Source organism: Schistocerca americana, chromosome 3 (genome assembly GCF_021461395.2).
Source record: "Schistocerca americana isolate TAMUIC-IGC-003095 chromosome 3, iqSchAmer2.1, whole genome shotgun sequence".
NCBI classification, from domain to species: Eukaryota; Metazoa; Arthropoda; class Insecta; order Orthoptera; family Acrididae; genus Schistocerca; species Schistocerca americana.
Window position 1 is genome coordinate 860583618 of NC_060121.1, and position 22473 is coordinate 860606090.

The following is a 22473-nucleotide window of genomic DNA, read 5'->3' on the forward strand; positions in this document are numbered from 1 at the left end:
AATGGAATGTTTGCCCTTTTGTTTTATTGGTAGTTGTACACTAATCTTACCAAAAAGTTGAGCCTTTCAAAGTTGAATGTGAAGTTAATTGATATGAGTGAAATTTGTGGTACGAGTATGAACTTGCCGCCTTTTTCTTTTCCAGTTAGTATTTCCACTTAAGAACTTTTTTGGGTGGGTGTATCAGGAACCATGAGCAAATTTTGCATCCTTTTGGAAAGAAACTTCCTGGCACATTGCAATTGTGTGCCGGACTGGTCGCAGTTTGCGCCCCCCCCCCCCCCCCCTCCCCCCCACACACACACCTTATGCACACAAGACTTGTCTCCAGCTGCTCTAGTCTATAACACAAAAAATATCGTTAGGACAATTTTGAATAAAAAGCAGACTCGTGCAGAACTGCCTTGTGTGATCTAAAAATACTGACTTTTCCCCTCCATTTACAAGGTCTGTTCAAAAAATTCTGGAACATGCATAATTTCACACCAATGGTGTATTGCAGCGAAATGCGGTTCACATCCCTGCACACGTCTGTGTTTAATATGTAACTGCTAGAAATTTCATTGTCATATGCCTGTTAGTTATTGTTCAGTGCTGTATTGAATAGAACATTGTGTCACACAGTTTGCAAATTTCGAGATAGCTGTGGTAGAGGAAAACATGTCTACAGTAAATTTTGTGGAAACTCATGGAAACCTTTACAGAGAGATGCCAGACAATGAAGTAAGCCTATGGTAATGACTGCTTCAGCCATACTCAGTGCTGCGAATGGTTTACACAGTTTAAAAATGACCAGATGGGAGCTAAAGATAACCCTCGTTCAGGATGCCCTTGGACATCTGCCAACAAAATTGTGTTTGCCAGTCAAACACTGACTGTCTGAGAGAGTGCAGAAGAATTTAACATCTCTGTTGGATCATGTCATGAAATTCTGCCACAGTATCTTGGAATGCATCAAGTTGATGCCAAGTTGGTCCCACAGCTCATTACTCACGACCAGAAAGTCTGTGAAGAGCTTTTGGATTGTGCAAATGAGAACGAGACATTCCTTATGAGAATCATAACTGGTGATGAGATGTGGGCCTACGGTTATGATGTTGACTAGGTTCAATCTTCACAATGATTTAGGAAAAGTTCTCCAAGACTAAAAAAGAGCTCATCAGGTCAGGTCAAATGTCAAATCTACGCTGATAGTTTTCTTTGACTTCGAAGGATTAGATAATACGAAATTTGTGCCACAGGGGTAAACTGTTAATAGCGAGATGTGTTTGCGACACCTGCGAGAAGGAAACGTCCTATAATGTGGTGAGACAATTCATGGCTCTTGCATCATAACAACACACCTGCACATTCATCCCTGTTGTAACTCTCATTGATTTCATTTTCTGTAGCTACTTGAATTTCTTCCTAGAATCTTCTATCAAATATGATGATATCTGTTTTGAGCTGCTCATCTAATGCACTGAAACCTATATTGCACAAGAAAAATGCTGTGACTATAATAGCTGCCACACAATTTAGTGTCACTCTGAGTACTAAATGTAAACAACTTGGCATTTTGTGCATTAGCAATCAATGAAAGAGGTGAAGGAAGTGGCAAATTGGAAAATAAAAATTCAGAGAACCGACATGGATCGAACCTGAGAGATCCTCTGTACTATGCTTCAGGATGCAACAACTGAGCCACCGCGACAATTTTCTTCACTTGTTCATGAATATCACTTTAATTGATTTAATTATGTTTACTAATATTATGTTTGTCAACATATGTGCATTTGTCACAGCAGCATAAGTACATATTCAGTACTTAAAAATGTAATACAAATTGTGTAGTTACTGTTATTGAGTCATTTCTGTAAGAGGTTTTCATTATTGGTAGCGGAAACAAAAAATGTGTTTTGTAATGTCAATAGGGCATGAATTCACAATTGCAGTTGAACTTGACTTGAGCCATAAATTTTGGCAGTGAAAGATGATCTTAACTTTCGATGATTTAGTCTGAGATTAACATTTATGCAAGACAGATTTCAGAGTTCAGCTTGATTCAAGTTCATTTTCTGTGCTAATCTACAATCAACTGCTTTAAACAGCTAGCCTTTCGTGTGCAGCTTTGTTTATCACACCTTCAACAATGGGAATCAACAATATAAGGAAAAGACAGATTGCTTCTCACCGTAAATATGACACATTGATTTGCAGACAGGCACAGTATAAAAAAACACACATTGTCTTTCGGCCAAAACCTTCTTTGGAAGAGGAAGCACACACACTGACACAGACAGGACAGATACATTCATCCAAAGAAGCAAGCACACCTCAGACACATATGACCCCCATCTCCAGCAGCTCGGGCTGGGATGAAACTGTCACGTAATTCTATGTGAAAGTTGCCTTCCAGTTCAGGTGCATGAGGTGTGCTTGTTTGTGTGAATAAATGTTTGTGTTTCCTTTTCTGAAGAAGGCTTTGGCAGAAAGCTAATGTGAAAGTGTCTTTTTGTTGTGCCTTTCTGCAACTCAGCATTTCAAGTTTATGATGAATAGCAATCTATCTTTTCCTCATGTTGTCTTACATTTTCTTCTATCCCTTTCCCATTTGCAGCGTTAGTAGATACTTATCCTTGTATTACTATTGTGGGTCTTAACTTTGTGTCTTGTCTTGACTATGATAAGCTACTCACTATACTGTCTGTAGTACTTCAATGGCATTCCTAGTTTGTTGTTGATTATTAGTCCTAGTCCTACACTGTCCATATTAATTGCATGTTGATAACCATGTACTCAACAGCTCAAAAATCCTCTTAAGCCTGCCATAGCAATTGACTCCTTCCCACTATATGTAGCTTCAACCTGTCCACTGCCCTTTTAGTTCTCCAACATTCAGGGTGCAGCGGCATTCGTAGTAGGATATTAAAAACAAACCATCAGACAGTAACTGTAATTTATTTATTAGCTCTTATGTCAATTAATAGTTAAAGGTATGCCATTTACTAATGTGTATGTCATTATCCATTGCATGGAATACTTTTTGAATATGACTCCTGTCAAATGATGCCCCCTCTGCACAACGGCAAGTTACAGCCACACCGCTGTCATCCTCAAAGAAGTAAGGGCCGATAATCCCAAAGGAAGCAACTCCACATTACACTGTGACATGAAAACTGTGCAAGGGCTTGATGTGCATTTCATGCAGGTTTACATCGCTCCATAACACATATTCTGTTTATTCACTGAACCACATAACTCGAAATGAGCTTCATCTGACGTCAGGCTGGTGTGCAACATTTGTGGATTTTGGCGAAGGAGATCATGCATGGTTAAGCAGAATGTTTCACGTGAAACCCAATTGCAAGGCCTAATTTCCAGATCTGCATGCAATATTCTTCTGAATGACAGCTCAGACATATTCACAGTTTGTGTATGACAACGAGCAGATCATTTTGGGCTACGCAATAGTGCAGCACGAACATTTTCCATGACTTTTGGTGTCCGCACAGTTCTTTCACTTCTCCCCCGTTTGCCATTGCAAACAGAACCTGTTGTAAGAAAGGCATGTACCCGCCTCACAATGGTCCATCCATCTGGAACTTTCCCATGACGTCCCAGGTTGAAATGTTGCCGAAATAGACACTGGGTTGCAATAACAGAGTCAGTATTCTTTAAATAACTTTCAACAGCAAAGGCACGATGCTGTGCACTCGACCACTCCATATCACTGTCACTCTCGAAATGGCAGCTCAGTAGTACACGAATGCAGCTCGAGCTGGCATGCAGGCCTACAGTACATCATTGTACTACGCAAGTCAAATCATGCTATGAATGCAGCCGCACCCTGTACTTACATGATTAAGGCATCTAACATTTCACACTGAGGCTTATAAAATGTCAGTTTCTTTTCTTTTTTTTCTAATGACATCCTCCTGAGTAGTCCCCACTCAAGACGTCAGAATACCAGGTGTACCTGTATGAAATGAGCGTTTTTTTGTGAAGATGAAACACTAATTTTGAATTGAAAAGTAAAAACATTTTATTCAAAGTACTGGCCATTGCTTTCTATACATTTTGACCACCTTTCTGGCAATTTGTGGACACCACACCAATAGAAATGTTCGTCTTTTGAAGCAAACCAATCAGACACCCAATTTTCGACTTCTTCGTAGGAATGGAAGTGTTCCTCAGCCAATGCGTGTTCCATTGATGAAAACAAATGGTAGTAAGAAGGGGCCAAGTCTTGTGAATACAGCGGGTGGGGTAGCAGCTGCCGGCCAAGTGTTTTGATTGTATCCTGAACCAGTTTTGCTTTGTGTGCAGGTGCATTGTCGTGTAGAAAAATTACTTTGCCATGTCCTCTGGCCTATTATGGTCTTTTTTTTGGTCAATGCATAGTTCAAATTGATCATTTGTTGTCTGTAGCAATTAGTATTCACAGTTTCACCGGGTTTTAGAAGCTCATGATACAACACACATTTCTGATCCCACCAAACACAGAGTATTGTCTTCTTGCCAAATCGATCTGGTTTTGCAGTCGATGTTGATGGTTGTCCCAGATTAACCCATGATTTTTCCCATAGGATTCTTAAAATAAATCCATTATCATCGCTAGTAACAATTCGATGCAAAATTGATTTTCTTTCATGTCTTTGATGCAAAATTTGACAAACGGTTTTTTGGTTTTCCATCTGTTTTTCATGCAATTCATGTGGCACCCATTTTCCACACTTTTGGATCTTCCCATAGCTTTCAAACGGTCAGATAATGTTTGTTGTGCAACATTTAGCATTGATGCCATTTGCTTCTGACTTAAAGTATCATCTTCATCCAATATTGCTTGCAATTCGGCATCTTCGAACTTTTTTGGTGGTCTTCTATGTTCTTCATTTCTTACATCAAAATCATTATTTCTGAACCGTTGAAACCATCTTTTGCATGTTGCTTCTGATAGAGCATGATCACCATATGCCTCGACAGCACTTTTTTTCAAATGAAAACAAAAAATTAATGCTTTCCGTAAATCATCACGTTCTGATACACAATTCAACATTGTTAACATGATGAAAACATATGTTGTTTGTTACATGACTTGATGTATAGTGAATATCTTTGACAGATGTCATACCAACCAAACAAAAAAAAAAAATTAAGGCTCATTCACAACAAATGTTCCCTATTGACACATTTGTATCTTAACGCTCATTTCATATGGTACACCTGGTAGATGACAATTTTACCTTTGGAATATTTTACACAGGAGGATGCTGTCATCATTAGACCATACAGCAGAGCTCCATATACTCAGGAAATACAACATTTATAGTTTTCACTTGCTTTTAACTGCACCACAGCAATATTTATTTACATGGTCATTAACATTGTTCTTAATTCAAAATTGCAAAGAATGAACTCAAAATGAGCAGATATGTGAATGACATACAATAGGAAATTCATGCAAATATCAAGGAAAAGTATCATATTACCTGGATCTGCACCCACTGGAAGTTTCATTTGGCCACAGCATAGTGAAAGAAACTGTATGCCAATGGAGTTTGGGCATAATGATAGGGAAGTATGAGAGTGTCTCTCTCTCTCTCTCTCTCTCTCTCTCTCTCTCTCTCTCTCTCTCTCCACATCCCCCGTATTTCCTGGGATGCAACAAAGTCTCATAATTTTGCATATATTACTGGCATCGAACCCTTGAAGTGTTTTGTCTTGTTTCCAATACAGCAATAACACTTCAAAGCACTCATTGCAGGGAAACGTGAGGGAACCTAATTCACGGACTGGATTTCACTGAGCTACTACAATCACACACTAAGACTTGGGACTTTCTTGAGAGTGGAGGAATCTGTGGAAGCTGGATGACTTCAGACCAATACAGATCATTCCGAAACAATGCAGTGCACTACAGCAGTGTAACAGGCATTGTGTATGCAATATTGGATCCAGTGTGTTGCTTATCCTGTGATGAAGAGGCAGGTCCTGTTTCTCCCTCATCTCTCCTCCTCTGCAGCAGCCCATGAGGTAGGAAACAATCACCTGGTTACACTACCGACATTTCTCATGAAAACTTTTCTTGAGTGTGCTTTATATTTCTGTTGTGATAAAAAAAAATAACAAATATGGACTCAGGATTTAAACTTGCTCATAATTGGTTCTACCCATTCTCTCAAAACTGTCTGTTCTCTGTCTTTTTTCAATGAATGCAGTATTCCAAATGAAAAGTCCTCAAAATGAAAAAGCTTAGTTCTCCCTTCAAAAATAAATTTAAAATTATTAGCTGCACAAGCTACAAAAAATAAATACATCTCAAATTTTAATAAAAAATGAATTCAACATACTTCCATAAACACTATTTCCATCCAAAACAATCTCCACTTAGCAGAGGGTCCCTTTGTTGTTTTGTATGCGGATCAAGTCTCAAATTTAATTGCAAAAGTCCACATACTATTTATACAAACACATACACAAAAAATCATAAGACTATGAACCATGTCCTAGGAACTTTCATATAATGCACAATTTATTTCACACTCAATCACAGTCAAAGTTCATCTTTAGTTCCAGTTTTGATTCCAACTTCAATACTAAGTTGATCAAAAAGCTCAAAAAGACCAGAGAAGTACTGTCCATCTGGCTGTGTCTCTCGTGATGCTAGTTCACTGTACCACACACGGAGTTCATTAATTACTGAAATTAGCCGACTGTTTCCGCGATATTCTTTGTGACATGGTCCTCGTGCCAATGCAAGCACTGCGCCTGCGGCCTTCTCTACAGCATCATGGTGTGTTAAAACAGGCACTCCCTGGGATACTGCAGAACTGAAGTCATCCCGTCGAACCTGCACAGATAATACTGCAGTTGAAAACACTGAAAAAAAAAATTGTGAAAGAAATATACTACGTTGAGTAGGCTTCATTGCGTAAATAATAACTGACTGACTGGGGAGATAAACAGGACCAGCCTCCATTTTTTTTTTTTATCAAATAAGAAAATTACTAGTCTGAATTTCTTTATAAATTACAAAGAAAGCCATATACTTCATCAAGTCCCATTACAGAAATATGTCATCATCTCTAATGAGGAGAGCAACCCATTTCTATTGCAATTGCTAGTGACTGCAAGTGTGGGAGGTTCGCTGTTTAATCATGTTGTCTCCAGGGCTTCTATTACTTACCATTATGGCTGGAAACAAAAAATATCCTATCTACAGTTCTTCTCACTCCTCCCATAGTGTTATTCTACTGCCCACCAAATCTATGAAATATCCTAGTCCACACTCCCATCATACTACCCTCTGGAAGACCAAGGTGCAATTAGTGTTGGGAGCAATCGAAAGAAAATAATCGATTCAGTCGGTTGTCGGAAAACAACTGACTCATTCGGTTGTAGCTTTACGTATCAGTTGAATTATTCATTCGTTCTTTTGAGTGAAACAAGTCCACTGGAGCTACTGAATGAAAACAGTCGACACAATCCTGCGGTGTTTTGCGCACTGACTGAGTTATTCATTCTTTCTTTTCCAGTGAAACCAATCAGTCGTTTTAGTTGTATCTGAGCGTCCTGCACCCTCCACATCAGCATCCTACTGCTGCTGGCACGGGTCCTAGTAGTGCTACGCTTGCACCAGCCACTGCGCTACCAGGTCCTGGCAGCAGCAGGAGGCGGCCATGGCAGCGGCACCATGTGCCAACCCCCCGAAAGACCCCCCCCCCCCTCCCCCCACCACCCTGGGAAATGGTGAGAAAGTATGGGAGTGAATTACTGAAACCCAGAGACTGAGTGAAAACATGTATATAACTGATGTAACTGACAGATACTTATCTCAGTCAGTTGTCTCGCTTTGAATGAAACCACTCAAACCAGGCGCGTGAGTGAAAACATTCATGTAACAGCCACAGCTGATGGAGTCTTGTTTCAGTCGACTGTCTCACATTGAGTGAAACCACTTGACCCAAGTGAGTGAGTGAAAACATTCATATAGCTGACATGGCCACAGAGACTAGTTTCATTTAGTTTTTTTTTTTTTTTTATTTGGGGAAAAAAAAAAAAAAAAAAAAACTGGGTGGAGGAAACGACGATCGACTGACCAGTTGGTTGTTGAAAACAGTTGGTTGTCCCACCACTAGGCACAAAGCCTGTCTGATGCACCCATTCAGCAAATCATATTTCAGTTCATCACAGACCCATCATATTCTATTAAAGGCAGAACAATCTGCAAAAACACTCATATCATATACCAGCTCTGCTGTTAACTTCTGCACAGCGCATTTTATGCTGACAATTACCAATCAGGAATAGACCAAAATGAATTACCATTGCCAAGTTGTGGCCAAGAGTGGAGTTGACCACACAGTCACAGAAACAACTAGCACAATTTCAATGGCTGCTCCACAAGTGTGTAACTCCTCCTGCCTCATTCCTATTCTGTGAGTCTTCTGTGCCTCGCTCCCAGCCATCAGCCACGCTTCCCCAACCTTCCCTCCTAGTTTCTTTGTCCCCTTGCCCACTCTGCTGATACAACACATCACCACAGACCAACTACAGTGCAAGCACAATGTAGTCAGCCAGGACAACATAGTCATGCAGCTGTATGAATATCTGTATGTGCATTCTATTATCTCTGAAGAAGGATTTTCCAGAAAACTTGTAACACTCTTGGTCTTTTTTATGTGCATATTGATCACCCAGTGTTTCATCTATGCAACAATGTTTTACATTTAATCCCATTATTCAAATTATCAATCACAATGGGCAGCAATTGGACCATGTTGTCTTGGTCGAATGTCTGATACTCGACATGCCTCCTCTTTTTCTTGTAGGAGATAAAAAAAAATTAAAAAAAATAAAAATGTTTCAATGGAGAAAAAACAGATTTCCAGTACAACACATTATTAATATCAATGATATTTTTACAAACTGTTATTTACAAGGGTTATTCAATAATCAAACAGACAAATTGGTCTGGAGAAAAAAGCGTTTATTTTTCCAAAACAAAACTTTTTCTACTTTGCAACATAATCCCCTTGAACATTTATACATTTGTTCGAATGGGCTACAAGCTTTTTTATTCCAGCTGCAAAGAACTCTTTATCTTGATGTTTGAACCAATTTCCCACAAACTTTTTCACGTCCTCATCCTGGAACCTCTTCCCACGTAATGCCTCCTTCAGTGCACCAAACAAGTGGAAAACACTAGGTGCTAGATCAGGACATTAAGGGGGATAAGGCAGTACTCCAGAGCCTAGTTTGTCAAAGGGTTCACGGGTTTGTTGAGCAATATGAGGATGTACATTGTCTTATTAGAGAATCACAGCTCTCCTGTGAGATGTACGACGTCTCTCTTACATGGCTGACTTCACCTTGTTTAAAAGCACATCCGGTAGTATTGGCTGTTCAGTGTACGCAGCTCTTTGAGATAACCACAAAAAATTCGACCTTCAGCATCCCAAAACACAGTCGACATGACTCTTCTGCTGATGCTTGGGTCTTGAATTTTTTCTTGACAGGTGAGTTGGTGTGCTTCCACTCCATGCTTTGACTTTTTGATTCTGGCTCATAATAGTGAATCCAAGTTTCATCACAAACTAAAATTTTGTTGAGGAAGTGCTCACCTTCTCTTTCATAATGTTCCTTTAACTCTGTGCACATTCTCAGCCTTGTTTCCCTGTGTAGCCAAGTCAACTCCTTTGGGACCCATATTGCATGTTTTGTGGTACTTCAGCTTCTTACAGATAATGTTATGAACCATACCAGTACTAACTTGAACCTAATCAACTATCATTTCCACAGTCGCATGGAGGTTGGCACAAATAATGTCATCAATTCAACTTTCAAGTGAGGGAGTTGAAACTGCAACTGGTCGGCCAGAACAGTATTCATCAGTCACTGAGCTGTGACCATTTTTGAACTGCTCTACCCACTTGTACCCCCCCCATGAACCATGGACCTTGCCATTGGTGGGGAGTCTTGCGTGCCTCAGTGATACAGATAGCCGTACCATAGGTGCAACCACAACAGAGGGGTATCTGTTGAGAGGCCAGACAAATGTGTGGTTCCTGAAGAGGGGCAGCAGCCTTGTCTTTAGTTGCAGGGGCAACAGTCTGGATGATTGACTGATCTGGCCTTGTAACACTAACCAAAAAAGCATTGCTGTACTGGTACTGCAAACGGCTGAAATCAAGGGGAAACTACAGCCGTAATTTTTCCCGAGGGCATGCAGCTTTTCTGTATGGTTAAATGATGATGGCGTCCTCTTGGGTAAAATATTCCGGAGGTAAAATAGTCCCCCATTCAGATCTCCGGGCGGGGACTATTCAGGAGGACATTGTTATCAGGAGAAAGAAAACTTGCGTTCTACGGATCGGAGCATGGAATGTCAGATCCCTTATTCGGGCAGGTAGGTTAGAAAATTTAAAAAGGGAAATGGATAGGTTAAAGTTCGATATAGTGGGAATTAGTGAAGTTCAGTGGCAGGAGGAACAAGACTTTTAGTCAGGTGAATACAGGGTTATAAATACAAAATCAAATAGGGGTAATGCAGGAGTAGGTTTAATAATGAATAAAAAAAATAGGAGTGCGGGTAAGCTACTACAAACAGCATAGTCAACACATTATTGTGGCCAAGATAGACACGAAGCCCACGCCTACTACAGTAGTACAAGTTTATATGCCAACTAGCTCTGCAGATGACGAAGAAATTGATGAAATGTATGATGAGATAAAAGAAATTATTCAGGTAGTGAAGGGAGACGAAAATTTTATGGTCATGGGTGACTGGAATTCGAGAGTAGGAAAAGGGAGAGAAGGAAACATAGTAGGTGAATATGGATTGGGGCTAAGAAATGAAAGAGGAAGCCGCCTGGTAGAATTATGCACAGAACATAACTTAATCTCAGCTAACATTTGGTTCAAGAATCATGAAAGAAGGTTGTATACATGGAAGAACCCTGGAGATACTAGAAGATATCAGATAGATTATATAAGGGTAAGACAGAGATTTAGGAACCATGATTTAAATTGTAAGACATTCCCAGGGGCAGATGTGGACTCTGACCACAATCTATTGATTATGAACTTTAGATTAAAACTGAAGAAACTGCAAGAAGATGGGAATTTAAGGAGATGGGACCTGGATAAACTGAAAGAACCAGAGGTTGTACAGGGTTTCAGGGAGAGCATAAGGGAACAATTGACAGGAATGGGGGAAAGAAATACAGTAGAAGAAGAATGGGCAGCTTTGAGGGATGAAGTAGCGAAGGCAGCAGAGGATCAAGTAGGTAAAAAGATGAGGGCTAGTAGAAATCCTTGGGTAACAGAAGAAATATTGAATTTAATTGATGAAAGGAGAAAATATAAAAATGCAATAAATGAAGCAGGCAAAAAGCAATACAAACGACTCAAAAATGAGATCGACAGGAAGTGCAAAATGGCTAAGCAGGAATGGCTAGAGGACAAATGTATGGGTGTAGAGGCTTATCTCACTAGGGGTAAGATAGATACTGACTACAGGAAAATTGAAGAGACCTTTGGAGAAAGGAGAACCACTTGCATGAATATCAAGAGCTTTGATGGAAACCCAGTTCTAAGCAAAGAAGGGAAAGCAGAAAGGTGGAAGGAATATATAGAGGGTCTATACAAGGGCGATGTACTTGAAGACAATATTATGGAAATGGAAGAGGATGTAGATGAAGATGAAATGGGATATACGATACTGCGTGAAGAGTTTGACAGAGCACTGAAAGACCTAAGTCGAAACAAGGCCCCAGGAGTAGACGACATTCCATTAGAACTACTGACAGCCTTGGGAGAGCCATTCCTGACAAAACTCTACCATCTGGTGAGCAAAATGTATGAGACAGGCGAAATACCCTCAGACTTCAAGAAAAATATAATAATTCCAATCCCAAAGAAAGCAGGTGTTGACAGATGTGAAAATTACCGAACTATCAGTTTAATAAGTCACAGCTGCAAAATACTAACACGAATTCTTTACAGACGAATGGAAAAACTGGTAGAGGCCGACCTCGGGGAAGATCAGTTTGGATTCCGTAGAAATGTTGGAACACGTGAGGCAATACTACCTTACGACTTATCTTAGAAGAAAGATTAAGGAAAGGCAAACCTACGTTTCTAGCATTTGTAGACTTAGAGAAAGCTTTTGACAATGTTGATTGGAATACTCTCTTTCAAATTCTGAAGGTGGCAGGGGTAAAATACAGGGAGCGAAAGGCTATTTACAATTTGTACAGAAACCAGATGGCAGTTATAAGAGTCGAGGGACATGAAAGGGAAGCAGTGGTTGGGAAGGGAGTGAGACAGGGTTGTAGCCTATCCCCGATGTTATTAAATTTGTATATTGAGCAAGCAGTAAAGGAAACAAAAGAAAAGTTTGGAGTAGGTATTAAAATCCATGGAGAAGAAATAAAAACTTTGAGGTTCGCCAATGACATTAGCAAAGGACTTGGAAGAGCAGCTGAACGGAATGGACAGTATCTTGAAAGGAGGGTATAAGATGAACATCAACAAAAGCAAAACTAGGATAATGGAATGTAGTCGAATTGAGTCGGGTGATGCTGAGGGAATTAGATTAGGAAATGAGACACTTAAAGTAGTAAAGGAGTTTTGCTATTTGGGGAGCAAAATAACTGATGATGGTCGAAGTAGAGAGGATATAAAATGTAGACTGGCAATGGCAAGGAAAGCGTTTCTGAAGAAGAAAAATTTGCTAACATCGAGTATAGATTTAAATGTCAGGAAGTCATTTCTGAAAGTATTTGTATGGAGTGTAGCCAAGTATGGAAGTGAAACGTGAACGATAAATAGTTTAGACAAGAAGAGAATAGAAGCTTTCGAAATGTGGTGCTACAGAAGAATGCTGAAGATTAGATGGGTAGATCGCATAACTAATCAGGAGGTATTGAATAGAATTTGGGAGAAGAGGAGCTTGTGGCACAACTTGACTAGAAGAAGGGATCGGTTGGTAGGACACATTCTGAGACATCTAGGGATCACCAATTTAGTATTGGAGGGCAGTGTGGAGGGTAAAAATCGAAGAGGGAGACCAAGAGATGAATACACTAAGCAGATTCAGAAGGATGTAGGCTGCAGTAGGTACTGGGAGATGAAGAAGCTTGCACAGGATAGAGTAGCATGGAGAGCTGCATCAAACCAGTCTCAGGACTGAAGACCACAACAACCTGTCTTAACATTCCTTGTGATACCTGTGGCCACACCTGCTCTCTCAGCCTTGTGCTAAGGTGTAAGGAGTCAGTAGCCCATTCCCTCTTTCATTTTCTGCTCAGTGGCACACAAACCCATCCTGTCTGTCACTCCCTTCTGAGTGAAGACAGACCAATCAGACACAGTGACAACCAGGTCACCAGGGGATTCCAATGGCATAAAGGTGTTGCAGCCTCATCACTGATGCCCCAATGTCACCACAGCTTTGAGCAGGAACCAGAAGCCTGTCAACGGTGCCCAACACACCATCCAACTGTTTACAGGCAGCAGCCAATTCTCTTCATGAATGCTCACAACAAGCATAGTCCATATCCGTATATAAATACAAAGCAGTCAGGTGTAACAGAGAAAGTACAAACACAGCCCCACGAGGGTGAAAATTATCTGGCTGTGGCACTACTGAGGTGAATGTATACAAAATATAAACAAGGAGGATAAACAGACACTAAAATCTGCTCTGCAGAATTTTCACTATTGCCTAAAGTGAATACTAGTCCACTGAACACAAGTGAACAGCACACAGGCAGACAACAAACTCAGACTACCAACAAAACGAGTTCAGTGTTTTTTAGATGGCATTGAAGGCGATACTAATAATCACTGTTACAAAATGAAATGCACAAACTGCTACATAGATTACTAGCTCACTGATTACAAGTGGACAGCTCACAGGCATACACTCCGCATATGGTTTTAAAAAGGATTTTTAATGTCATTTTATCGAAGTATTGTCAGCACATGGCAGTTTTTACTGATGGTTCAAAGCAACTGGACAATGCAGTGTTCTGTTATCTTCCCAGCTTTAATCATTAAAATCCCCCTACTAACTCACTTCTCAGTGTACTACGCAGAGCTCTGGGTGATCAAGAAGGCACTGGAGCATACGAGACTTCTCACTGTGGAAGGTTTCTTGTCTATGCAGACCTTCTTAGTGCTCTGCAAGCTATTCAGCAAATGTTCCCAGCAGATAGGATAGTTCAGATGGTCAAAGGCATTAGTCACCTGCTACACAGGCAAAATAAAGAGGTGGCCTCCTGCTGAGTGCCTGGGTACACGTGGGTCGAGGGGAATGAGAAAACTGACAGAACAGCAAAAGCAGCCTGCCAGGACAATACAACAATTCCTGTAACATCCCATATGTGCCACGGGTGACAGAGTGTTGGGAGAGTGGGAAAGACAATTGCTGGAAGTGGCCAAGAAAAAACTGCATCAATCAAACCAATTACTCACTCATGGTACACTTCCTTTCGATATCTGAGAAGGGATGAAGTGTTCCTCACTCACCTTCATATTGGACACAGCCCAATGATGCATCCTTACCTCCTGTGCATGGAGATCCACTGGAATGCACTGTTTTTGGCACCCCACTCATGGTGCATTAATGTCCTGTGTTTCGTCTACTAATAGGAAGTGGTGTTTGGTCTACTGAGGAACCTGCTCTCAATTTTAGGTATAAGTAAATCGTTCGCATTTTGCGTGGTGTCGGACTGCAGTGCAATTTAAATGTGGCTTGCTCATCCTATTAGTTTTGTGATCAACCTGCCATCTGCTGTTTTATTAATGTGTGACAACAGTTTGAACAGATACACTGGTGATTGCATGTGAAATTTTTTACTACTGTGGCTGTAGTTATAATACCTTTGCTTTTTATTTTAACTACTACTCATAAACCAGTACCACAATCTTGAGAAAGGGCACTACTGACCATGTTGTTTAGTGTCCAACAGTTTTGAATCAATCCATCAATGCATTCAAGGATAAAGCTCCTGACTAGCTGCTTTGTTAAGCAACAAACAAATAAAAACAACGAGGCAGGCAAAATTGATTTAGTAGAAACTTGTTAACACAGGAACGATGACACTGAAATCAGTAGCCCACCAAGTGTGATTATTTTCTTCTGGTAGTAACTAGCACATTATTAGTATCTGCTGTTACTTTGGCTCTGTCACTGTAATCAGATAGTGCTCAAGTGGTATTTCCTGACTGACAAATGTGCAGTAGTGATTTTTAACCATAAAAACTGGGATAAGCAAATCACTTCTTATAACATGTCAGTTTTAATTTTCTAAGTAAGTGGACTACAACAAACCATTTAATGATTTTTTCACAGTATAATTTGTTAATTTCCTCTCAGTTTGGCTTTCACAAATAATTATCTATACATAAAGCCATATATGATCCACAACTCCTGGCAGAGCTAAAAAAGAAATACTATCGGTATACTCTGTGTCCTTGTTGAGGCCTCTGACTGTGTTCATCACAAAGAAAATTTACTTGGAAAACTTAAAGTGTTATGGCATTTACAGCACCCATGTCATATGGATGGAATATTACCTTCAGCCGGCCGCGGTGGCCTAGCGGTTCTAGGCACTTCAGTCCGGAACCACACGACTACTACGGTCGCAGGTTCGAATCCTGCCTCGGGCATGGATGTGTGTGATGTCCTTAGGTTAGTTAGGTTTAAGTAGTTCTAAGTTCTAGGGGACTGACGACCTGAGATGTTGAGTCCCATAGTGCTCAGAGCCATTTGAACCACTTGTTACCTTCATAACAGGAAGCATAGTGTCACACTGATTACCCTAACCACATTAACAAAACTGAACTCTGAATTAGGGACAGGTTGAATAAGATAGGGAGGCACACAAATATCGGTATTTGGTCTAATGTACATAAATTACCTTAGAATGTCTTTACAGGACTGCTAAACAAAATCTTTTCCTGGTGGCAAAAGCATACCAACCTCAATCAAATTCAGACAAAGCCCAGACGACAACTCAACAAGCTTGTAAATGTTTCACAGCAAACAGTCAAATTTTAATCTCACAAATACTCATTTTGTGCTGCTTTGAAGGAATAAAAGTCACTTCTACCAGTAATAGACATCAATGAGAATTCATGAAATGAAATAGGATGTGTAAAATTCTTCAATGTTCAACTGTATCACAAGCTAAAACAGAGTCAATACTTTGCTGAATTGATGTGGAAAAGTATCTGAGTTACAAAAAACTAGAATTTACACCAGAAGCAAAAAATGTTTGCTGGATTGTGAAAAAAGAATTTTATTTGTGTAAACTGGTAACGAGACAGGCATGCAACGGAAGTCAAGTAATATAAATTAAATGAGTGTATCATGTTAAGAATAAAATATTAAAGGAAAGGAAATAGCATTAACAAGTTCTTGATAACTTACTTGCTCAAAAGTTTTAATCCAAAAATTCCAGTGTGTCCAATAAATCTTCATTTTTAGGTTCACTAATCAAAGTCCTGCTCTCGAGCAACAGAAACAGTTCTGTGCCAATGACAGTGTCCAAGAAATGTCCTCTCATTCAGCTTAATAAATGCAAAGGATAGCTGTACGAAGGTAACATTTTTTTTTTTTTTTTTTTTTTTTTTTTTTAGATTTTCACAGTGGCTGTACTCAGGTGTTGCTTACCTGCCCTTGTCACATCTTTAGAAATTTCAGGTTTCATGGGGACATCACTGAATGACTGTGGCAAAGGTGTCATACTTGCTGCTAATTTCATCTTTGCAGAGCTGCAGTTATCTGCTAACTTCATGGTTTCATATCCAGCTTTATGCATTACTATGTCATCTATCAAGAAATCAGTTTTGTTATTCTGTTGCAAATTAAGCTTTCCCACAGGCAGATTTAGCTACATCAGGGCCTAAGTACTCAAGACTCATGAATCCCCTTTAAAAAATTACGAAGAAAGAAGAAAAATGTGGAGGTTAGCCATTTTTCAAAAAATGAAAACATATTAAGTAGTAGTAGTAGTAGTAGTAGTAGTAGTAGTATTCAATAAAATTTTAAAGTGATATGTGTATACTTGCTTTACTTCTTAGCATCTATCTCACTTCAGCAGGGTCAACTCATTTGCAAATGAGCTTACATCTTGCGCAATATTTGGTATTTTTAATGGTAACTCCCACTGTGGGTTTATCATTCTGTAATTGAAGTTTTCTGTCTTGGCTGTTTTTGTCAAGTATTCACTTTATTGTATCTTGCAGAATTGGCCAATTTCGGCCTTACAGTACATTTTCAAGTGCTGTCGACAAGGAAACAGCTCAAAGATACAACAGGTATAAACTGACAAACTTATACTTGTTATAAACCTCTGATCCATTTCTTTGTAGACTGCACTTGAAAATGATAACTGGTTAGGTTAGTACTATATTTTTTGCTGTATGGCTGAACATATGTAAAGTGTGCCAGTTGAGTACGTGTGCCGAGAGAATTGATCAGTAGCAGGAAACAGTTGTGTATTTCAAACTGCTTCCCTGGGTTGTAAAGTCATCAAAGCATCTATCGTGAGAGTTGCGGTGCCTCCAGAGCTTTTAGCATTGCTTGGGATCCTTGACACAGCAGTGCCTTCTGATAAGCCTGTCTTACATGGTTCCCATTCACCTTAGGGTGAATGATGAACAGTGAAGCGTCATGATTTTCTGGGCATAAGTCAAAAGTGCGTACTGGCCATGTGGCTGACCCCTCATGCCTTAAAAACAGGTTTGATGTAGAGCCCATTGCTGAAAGAACATCTGTCTGTTAGTGCTGTGGCTAATTTCCCTGAATGACCTGGTCAAGTGCAGAGGGTGGGTTCGCTAACTGAGAGCTCTAATGTTAAGTGAGTAATGAAGCTCCTTGGGGAAATAAGCACAGGCAGCTCATGAATGAGGGCCAGTGTCCACACTCCATACGGTATGTCCATCAGAGGGTGAAGGGGTTTCTGCAGGCAACCCTGTATGACCTGGTCAAGTGCAGAGGATGGTTTCACTAGTCGAGAGCTCCACATTAAGTAAGTAAAAGAGAGCTTCTCAGGGAAATCGCAGACAGCTCGAGAATGTGAAGGCCAGTGTCCACACTCCACATGGGATGTCTGTCAAAGGGTGAAGCAGGTTCTGCAGGCAATTAGTGGGTGGAATGAGTATAGCTGGCTGCAAGCTGTGGCTCATATTGGCACAAATGATGCCAGCTGCTTGTGTTTTGAGGCCGCCCTCAGTTCTTACATGCAGCTGGCAGAATTAATGAAGAAAGCTTGTGATATAGTTTTGTTGAATTTTCTGCTCTTTTTGTCAATCCAATCAATTTGCAAGCACTAGATCTGTGTCTAACTACCTACTTCAGTAAAATGTCCTTTGCTCGTCACAAACTTAATTTAGACAGTAAAAGTTGGTTCCGCAGAGTTTTTTTTTTTTTTTTTTTTTTTTTTTTTTTTTTTTTTTTTTTTTTTTTTTTTGGAATTCAGCAATGGTGGTGCTCTTGGGCCTGTGTTTATTTCTGTGTTCTGCAATACATGGCAAGTGGAAATACTCATGTAGGCTTATAACTTATAGATCCAAAGTGAGCAGATGGTTTTTGGATAAAATAGTTACTCACATATAATAGTTCTTCAACATGGAATTGGCAATTATTCTACTTGACGGTTTCTGACATTTCAACTCTTACAGTGTGAGCTAGCTACGAGTGATCCTGTATTATTCTTGATGACAGCCTGTAGAAAGCTTACTGTCTACACAGTTTTGCAGATTGGATGCCTTACATGCTTGGGATCAAATAGCTGTTATCAAATATGCTGAGATATTGTGTCTTGTCCCTCTCATGTGTGATCATCGCTAATGTGGTTAGCAGAACGAGTCTGTTGATACCCTGAAGATGCAGTCACTGTTTCAGTAACACTGCCTCTCCATCAGAGAGAGTGAGAGAGAGAGAGAGAGAGAGAGAGAGAGAGAGAGAGAGAGAGAAAGTGTGTGTGTGTGTGTGTGTGTGTGTGTGTGTGTGGGCGCGCGCGTTCATGCGTGCTTTGTCAAATTCAGAAGGAGGCCTTTTGGCCAAAAGCTTACTTGTTTAACAGTCCTTTTGTTTGGCTTATCTGTGACTCAACATCTCTGCTGTATGGTGAGTAGCAATCTATCCTTTTCATAATATTGTCATTATTCCATCCTGGATTTTCCATAGTGACTGGACTACATTGTTTTAGGAATTTCAAAATGAGTTCTTTTTTTCCCCAGTTTAAATTCTGATCAACATGGACGCCTAAAAATTGTGAAGTTTCCACTCTAGTTATTATATCCTCGTCATTGGTGTGGTACCTCCAGATGTGCAGAGCACTAGTGTCATCCACAAAAAGAACTAATCCTGTATTACATGGAAGATTGTTTAAATATATGAGATACTAGGTACTGGGAGATGAAAAAGCTTGCACAGGATAGAGTAGCATGGAGGGCTGCATCGGGCCAGTCTCGGGACTGAGGACCACAACAACAACAACATAGTGCACCTAAGAGAGCACCTTGTGGAACCCTGTAATCGATTTCTCCCTGGTTAGAAGAATCTCCCCTGCTTACACTGTTTGAATTATCAAGTACCACTTTCTGCATTATTTTGGTCAGATATGACATTATCCTTTTTTGCCTATACCATCAACGCCATGAAATCTTTGTTTATCTAGGAGAGTATTGTGATTCACACAGTTATATGCCTTGATAGGTCACCAAAAATAAATTTTGTTATTTAATGCCCACTCCTGTGCAAATGAATTCCACGTCACCCCCCACAGCACCTTTGTGGAAAGTTATTATGGAGCCATCGTTGGTCCTGTAACACAATACTTTGATTCATATGTTACCAGCCGAGCCCGATTTTAGGATAAACTAGTTTTGCTTAGGTCAAACTCGTTCATCCTCTTACTCATAGGATAAAACAGTTTAGCCTAGGTTGAATTGGTTTATCGTAGTTAGAATTTACATGCTTTAGGATAAACTAGTATGTCCTAGTCTGAACTAATTTTGCCTAGTCAGACCGCATGTCGCTGCCTGTATGAACAGGAATCCCCGAATCATCTCTGGCTCGCCCCTCTCACTTCTCAACCACTCTCCACTTGCACTGTTCTTTGTTTTGAACGGTATTTTGCATTGACGAGTGCCAATCAAAAGCTGTGGAGAGAAAAGTTTCTGGAGGAAATTTTGCAGAGTGAAAACAAAAAGTCTTCTCATTATAATGTGTTATCAGTAGATGAATATGCATATTTGGTTAAACAAGCAGAAGAAGCAGAAAAGTTGGAAAAAAGATCATTATTACAAGAAAGAAGACAAACAATTTGCTGTTTTGAAAATTAATGAAGTGAAAAAACTCACTGCATGGTGTGAAGCGAATATAAAATACTTTGTTCCGGCTGACGAACTTAATGATGTGATTGACACAGCTCATGTAGCTGTGGCTCATGGTGGTCGCGATAAGATGTTAGCCGAGGCAGCAAAAATATTTGCCAATATCACAAAGGAAATGCCTCTATTTATCAATGTGTGATGTTTGTCAACAAAAGAAGACAAAAAAGGAAAGAGGGCTAGTTTCAAAGCCAATTCTCCATTCGGAAATGAATAGCAGATGCCAAGTCAATTTGATTGATTTCCCAACACAACCAGATGGGAATTTAAAATTCATTCCAATATACCAAGGCCATCTCACAAAATATGTTCTCCTTCATGCGTTAATATCAAAGAGGACTGAAGAAGTGGCTTATCATTTGAATGACATATTCCTAACTGTTGGGGCGCCATGCCTTCTTCCATCTGATAATGGCAGAGAATTTGTCAATAATGTTATACGTGAACTCGAAAAGCTTTTGTCAGAACTGAAAATTGTGCATGGAAAACCAAGGCACAACCAAAGTCAGGGTTCTGTTGAACATGCCAACCAAGACATTGAAAATATGATAAGGACAACAATTCGACGAAGTGGTCGGAAGGATTAAGGTATGTCCGATTCATGAAAAATTGACTAACCACACTGGCATAAAAAAATCACCTTACAAAGCATTATTCAGAGTCAAACCTAGAGCAGGATTTTCCACTTCCTTGTCGTTGCCTCAACAAATCATAAATGATATTTAGGATGAAGATGACCTAAAGAAGGCAATCAAAGATGACAGCAATACTGAACAGTGCGAAGACAGTGATGATGATAACATTGTGAAAATTGACACAAAAGGCATTCAAAATGCTAGAAAAATTAAAAAAACAAGTTAAAAGCATGAAAGCTTCTTATGACAAATCCCATCCACCAGCTGCATTGGAGACAACGTAACCATACCTATCCCAGATGTAGATAAAGGCAGAGGTGACCTTCGAAACATAATTGGAGTAATACTTCAAAAGACTGATGAGGGCCTCTACAAAGTTGGCACCAAACATGACGTACTTCAAAAACATTATTGTTGTTGTTGTTGTTGTTGTTGTTGTGGTCTTCAGTCCTGAGACTGGTTTGATGCAGCTCTCCATGCTACTCCATCCTGTGCAAGCTTCTTCATCTCCCAGTACCTACTGCAGCCTACATCCTTCTGGATCTGCTTAGTGTATTCATCTCTTGGTCTCCCTCTACGATTTTTACCCTCCACGCTGCCCTCCAATGCTAAATTTGTGATCCCTTGATGCCTCAGAACATGTCCTACCAACCGGTCCCTTCTTCATGTCAAGTTGTGCCATAAACTCCTCTTTTCCCCAATTCTATTCAACACCTCCTCATTAGTTATGTGATCTACCCATCTAATCTTCAGGATTCTTCTGTAGAACCACATTTCGATAGCTTCTATTCTCTTCTTATCCAAACTATTTATCGTCCATGTTTCACTTCCATACATGGCTACACTCCATACAAATACTTTCAGAAACGACTTCCTGACATTTAAATCTATACTCGATGTTAACAAATTTCTCTTCTTCAGAAATGCTTTCCTTGCCACTGCCAGTCTACATTTTATATCTTCTCTACTTCGACCATCATCAGTTATTTTGCTCCCCAAATAGCAAAACTCCTTTACTGCTTTAAGTGTCTCCTTTCCTAATCTAATTCCATCAGCATCACCCCACTTAATTCGACAACATTCTATTACCCTTGTTTTGTTTTTGTTGATGTTCATCTTATATCCTCCTTTCAAGACACAATCCATTCCGTTCAGCTGCTCTTCCAAGTCCTTTGCTGTCTCTGACAGAATTACAATGTCATCGGCGAACCTCAAAGTTTTTATTTCTTCTCCATGGATTTTAAACCACTGCTTCCCTTTCATGTCCCTCGACTCTTATAACTGCCATCTGGTTTCTGTACAAATTGTAAATAGCCTTTCGCTCCCTGTATTTTACCCCTGCCACCTTTAGAATTTGAAAGAGGGTATTCCAGTCAACATTGTCAAAAGCTTTCTCTAAGTCTTCAAATGCTAGAAACGTAGGTTTGCCTTTCCTTAATCTTTC

The 22473-nt window shown here is 39.9% G+C and overlaps 1 protein-coding gene across 2 annotated transcripts in view; it reads right to left on the reverse strand.

Moving 5' to 3' along the window:
• Positions 1 to 6238: 6238 nt before the first annotated feature.
• Positions 6239 to 22473, reverse strand: part of LOC124605537 (nucleotide exchange factor SIL1) — a 113456-nt gene continuing 97221 nt past the window's right edge. For both annotated transcript variants that reach the window (XM_047137290.1, XM_047137291.1), the window contains exon 6: positions 6239 to 6832. In XM_047137290.1, the coding sequence (XP_046993246.1) occupies positions 6536 to 6832 (297 nt within the window). In that variant the 3' untranslated portion in view covers positions 6239 to 6535. The remainder of the gene's footprint in view (positions 6833 to 22473) is intronic.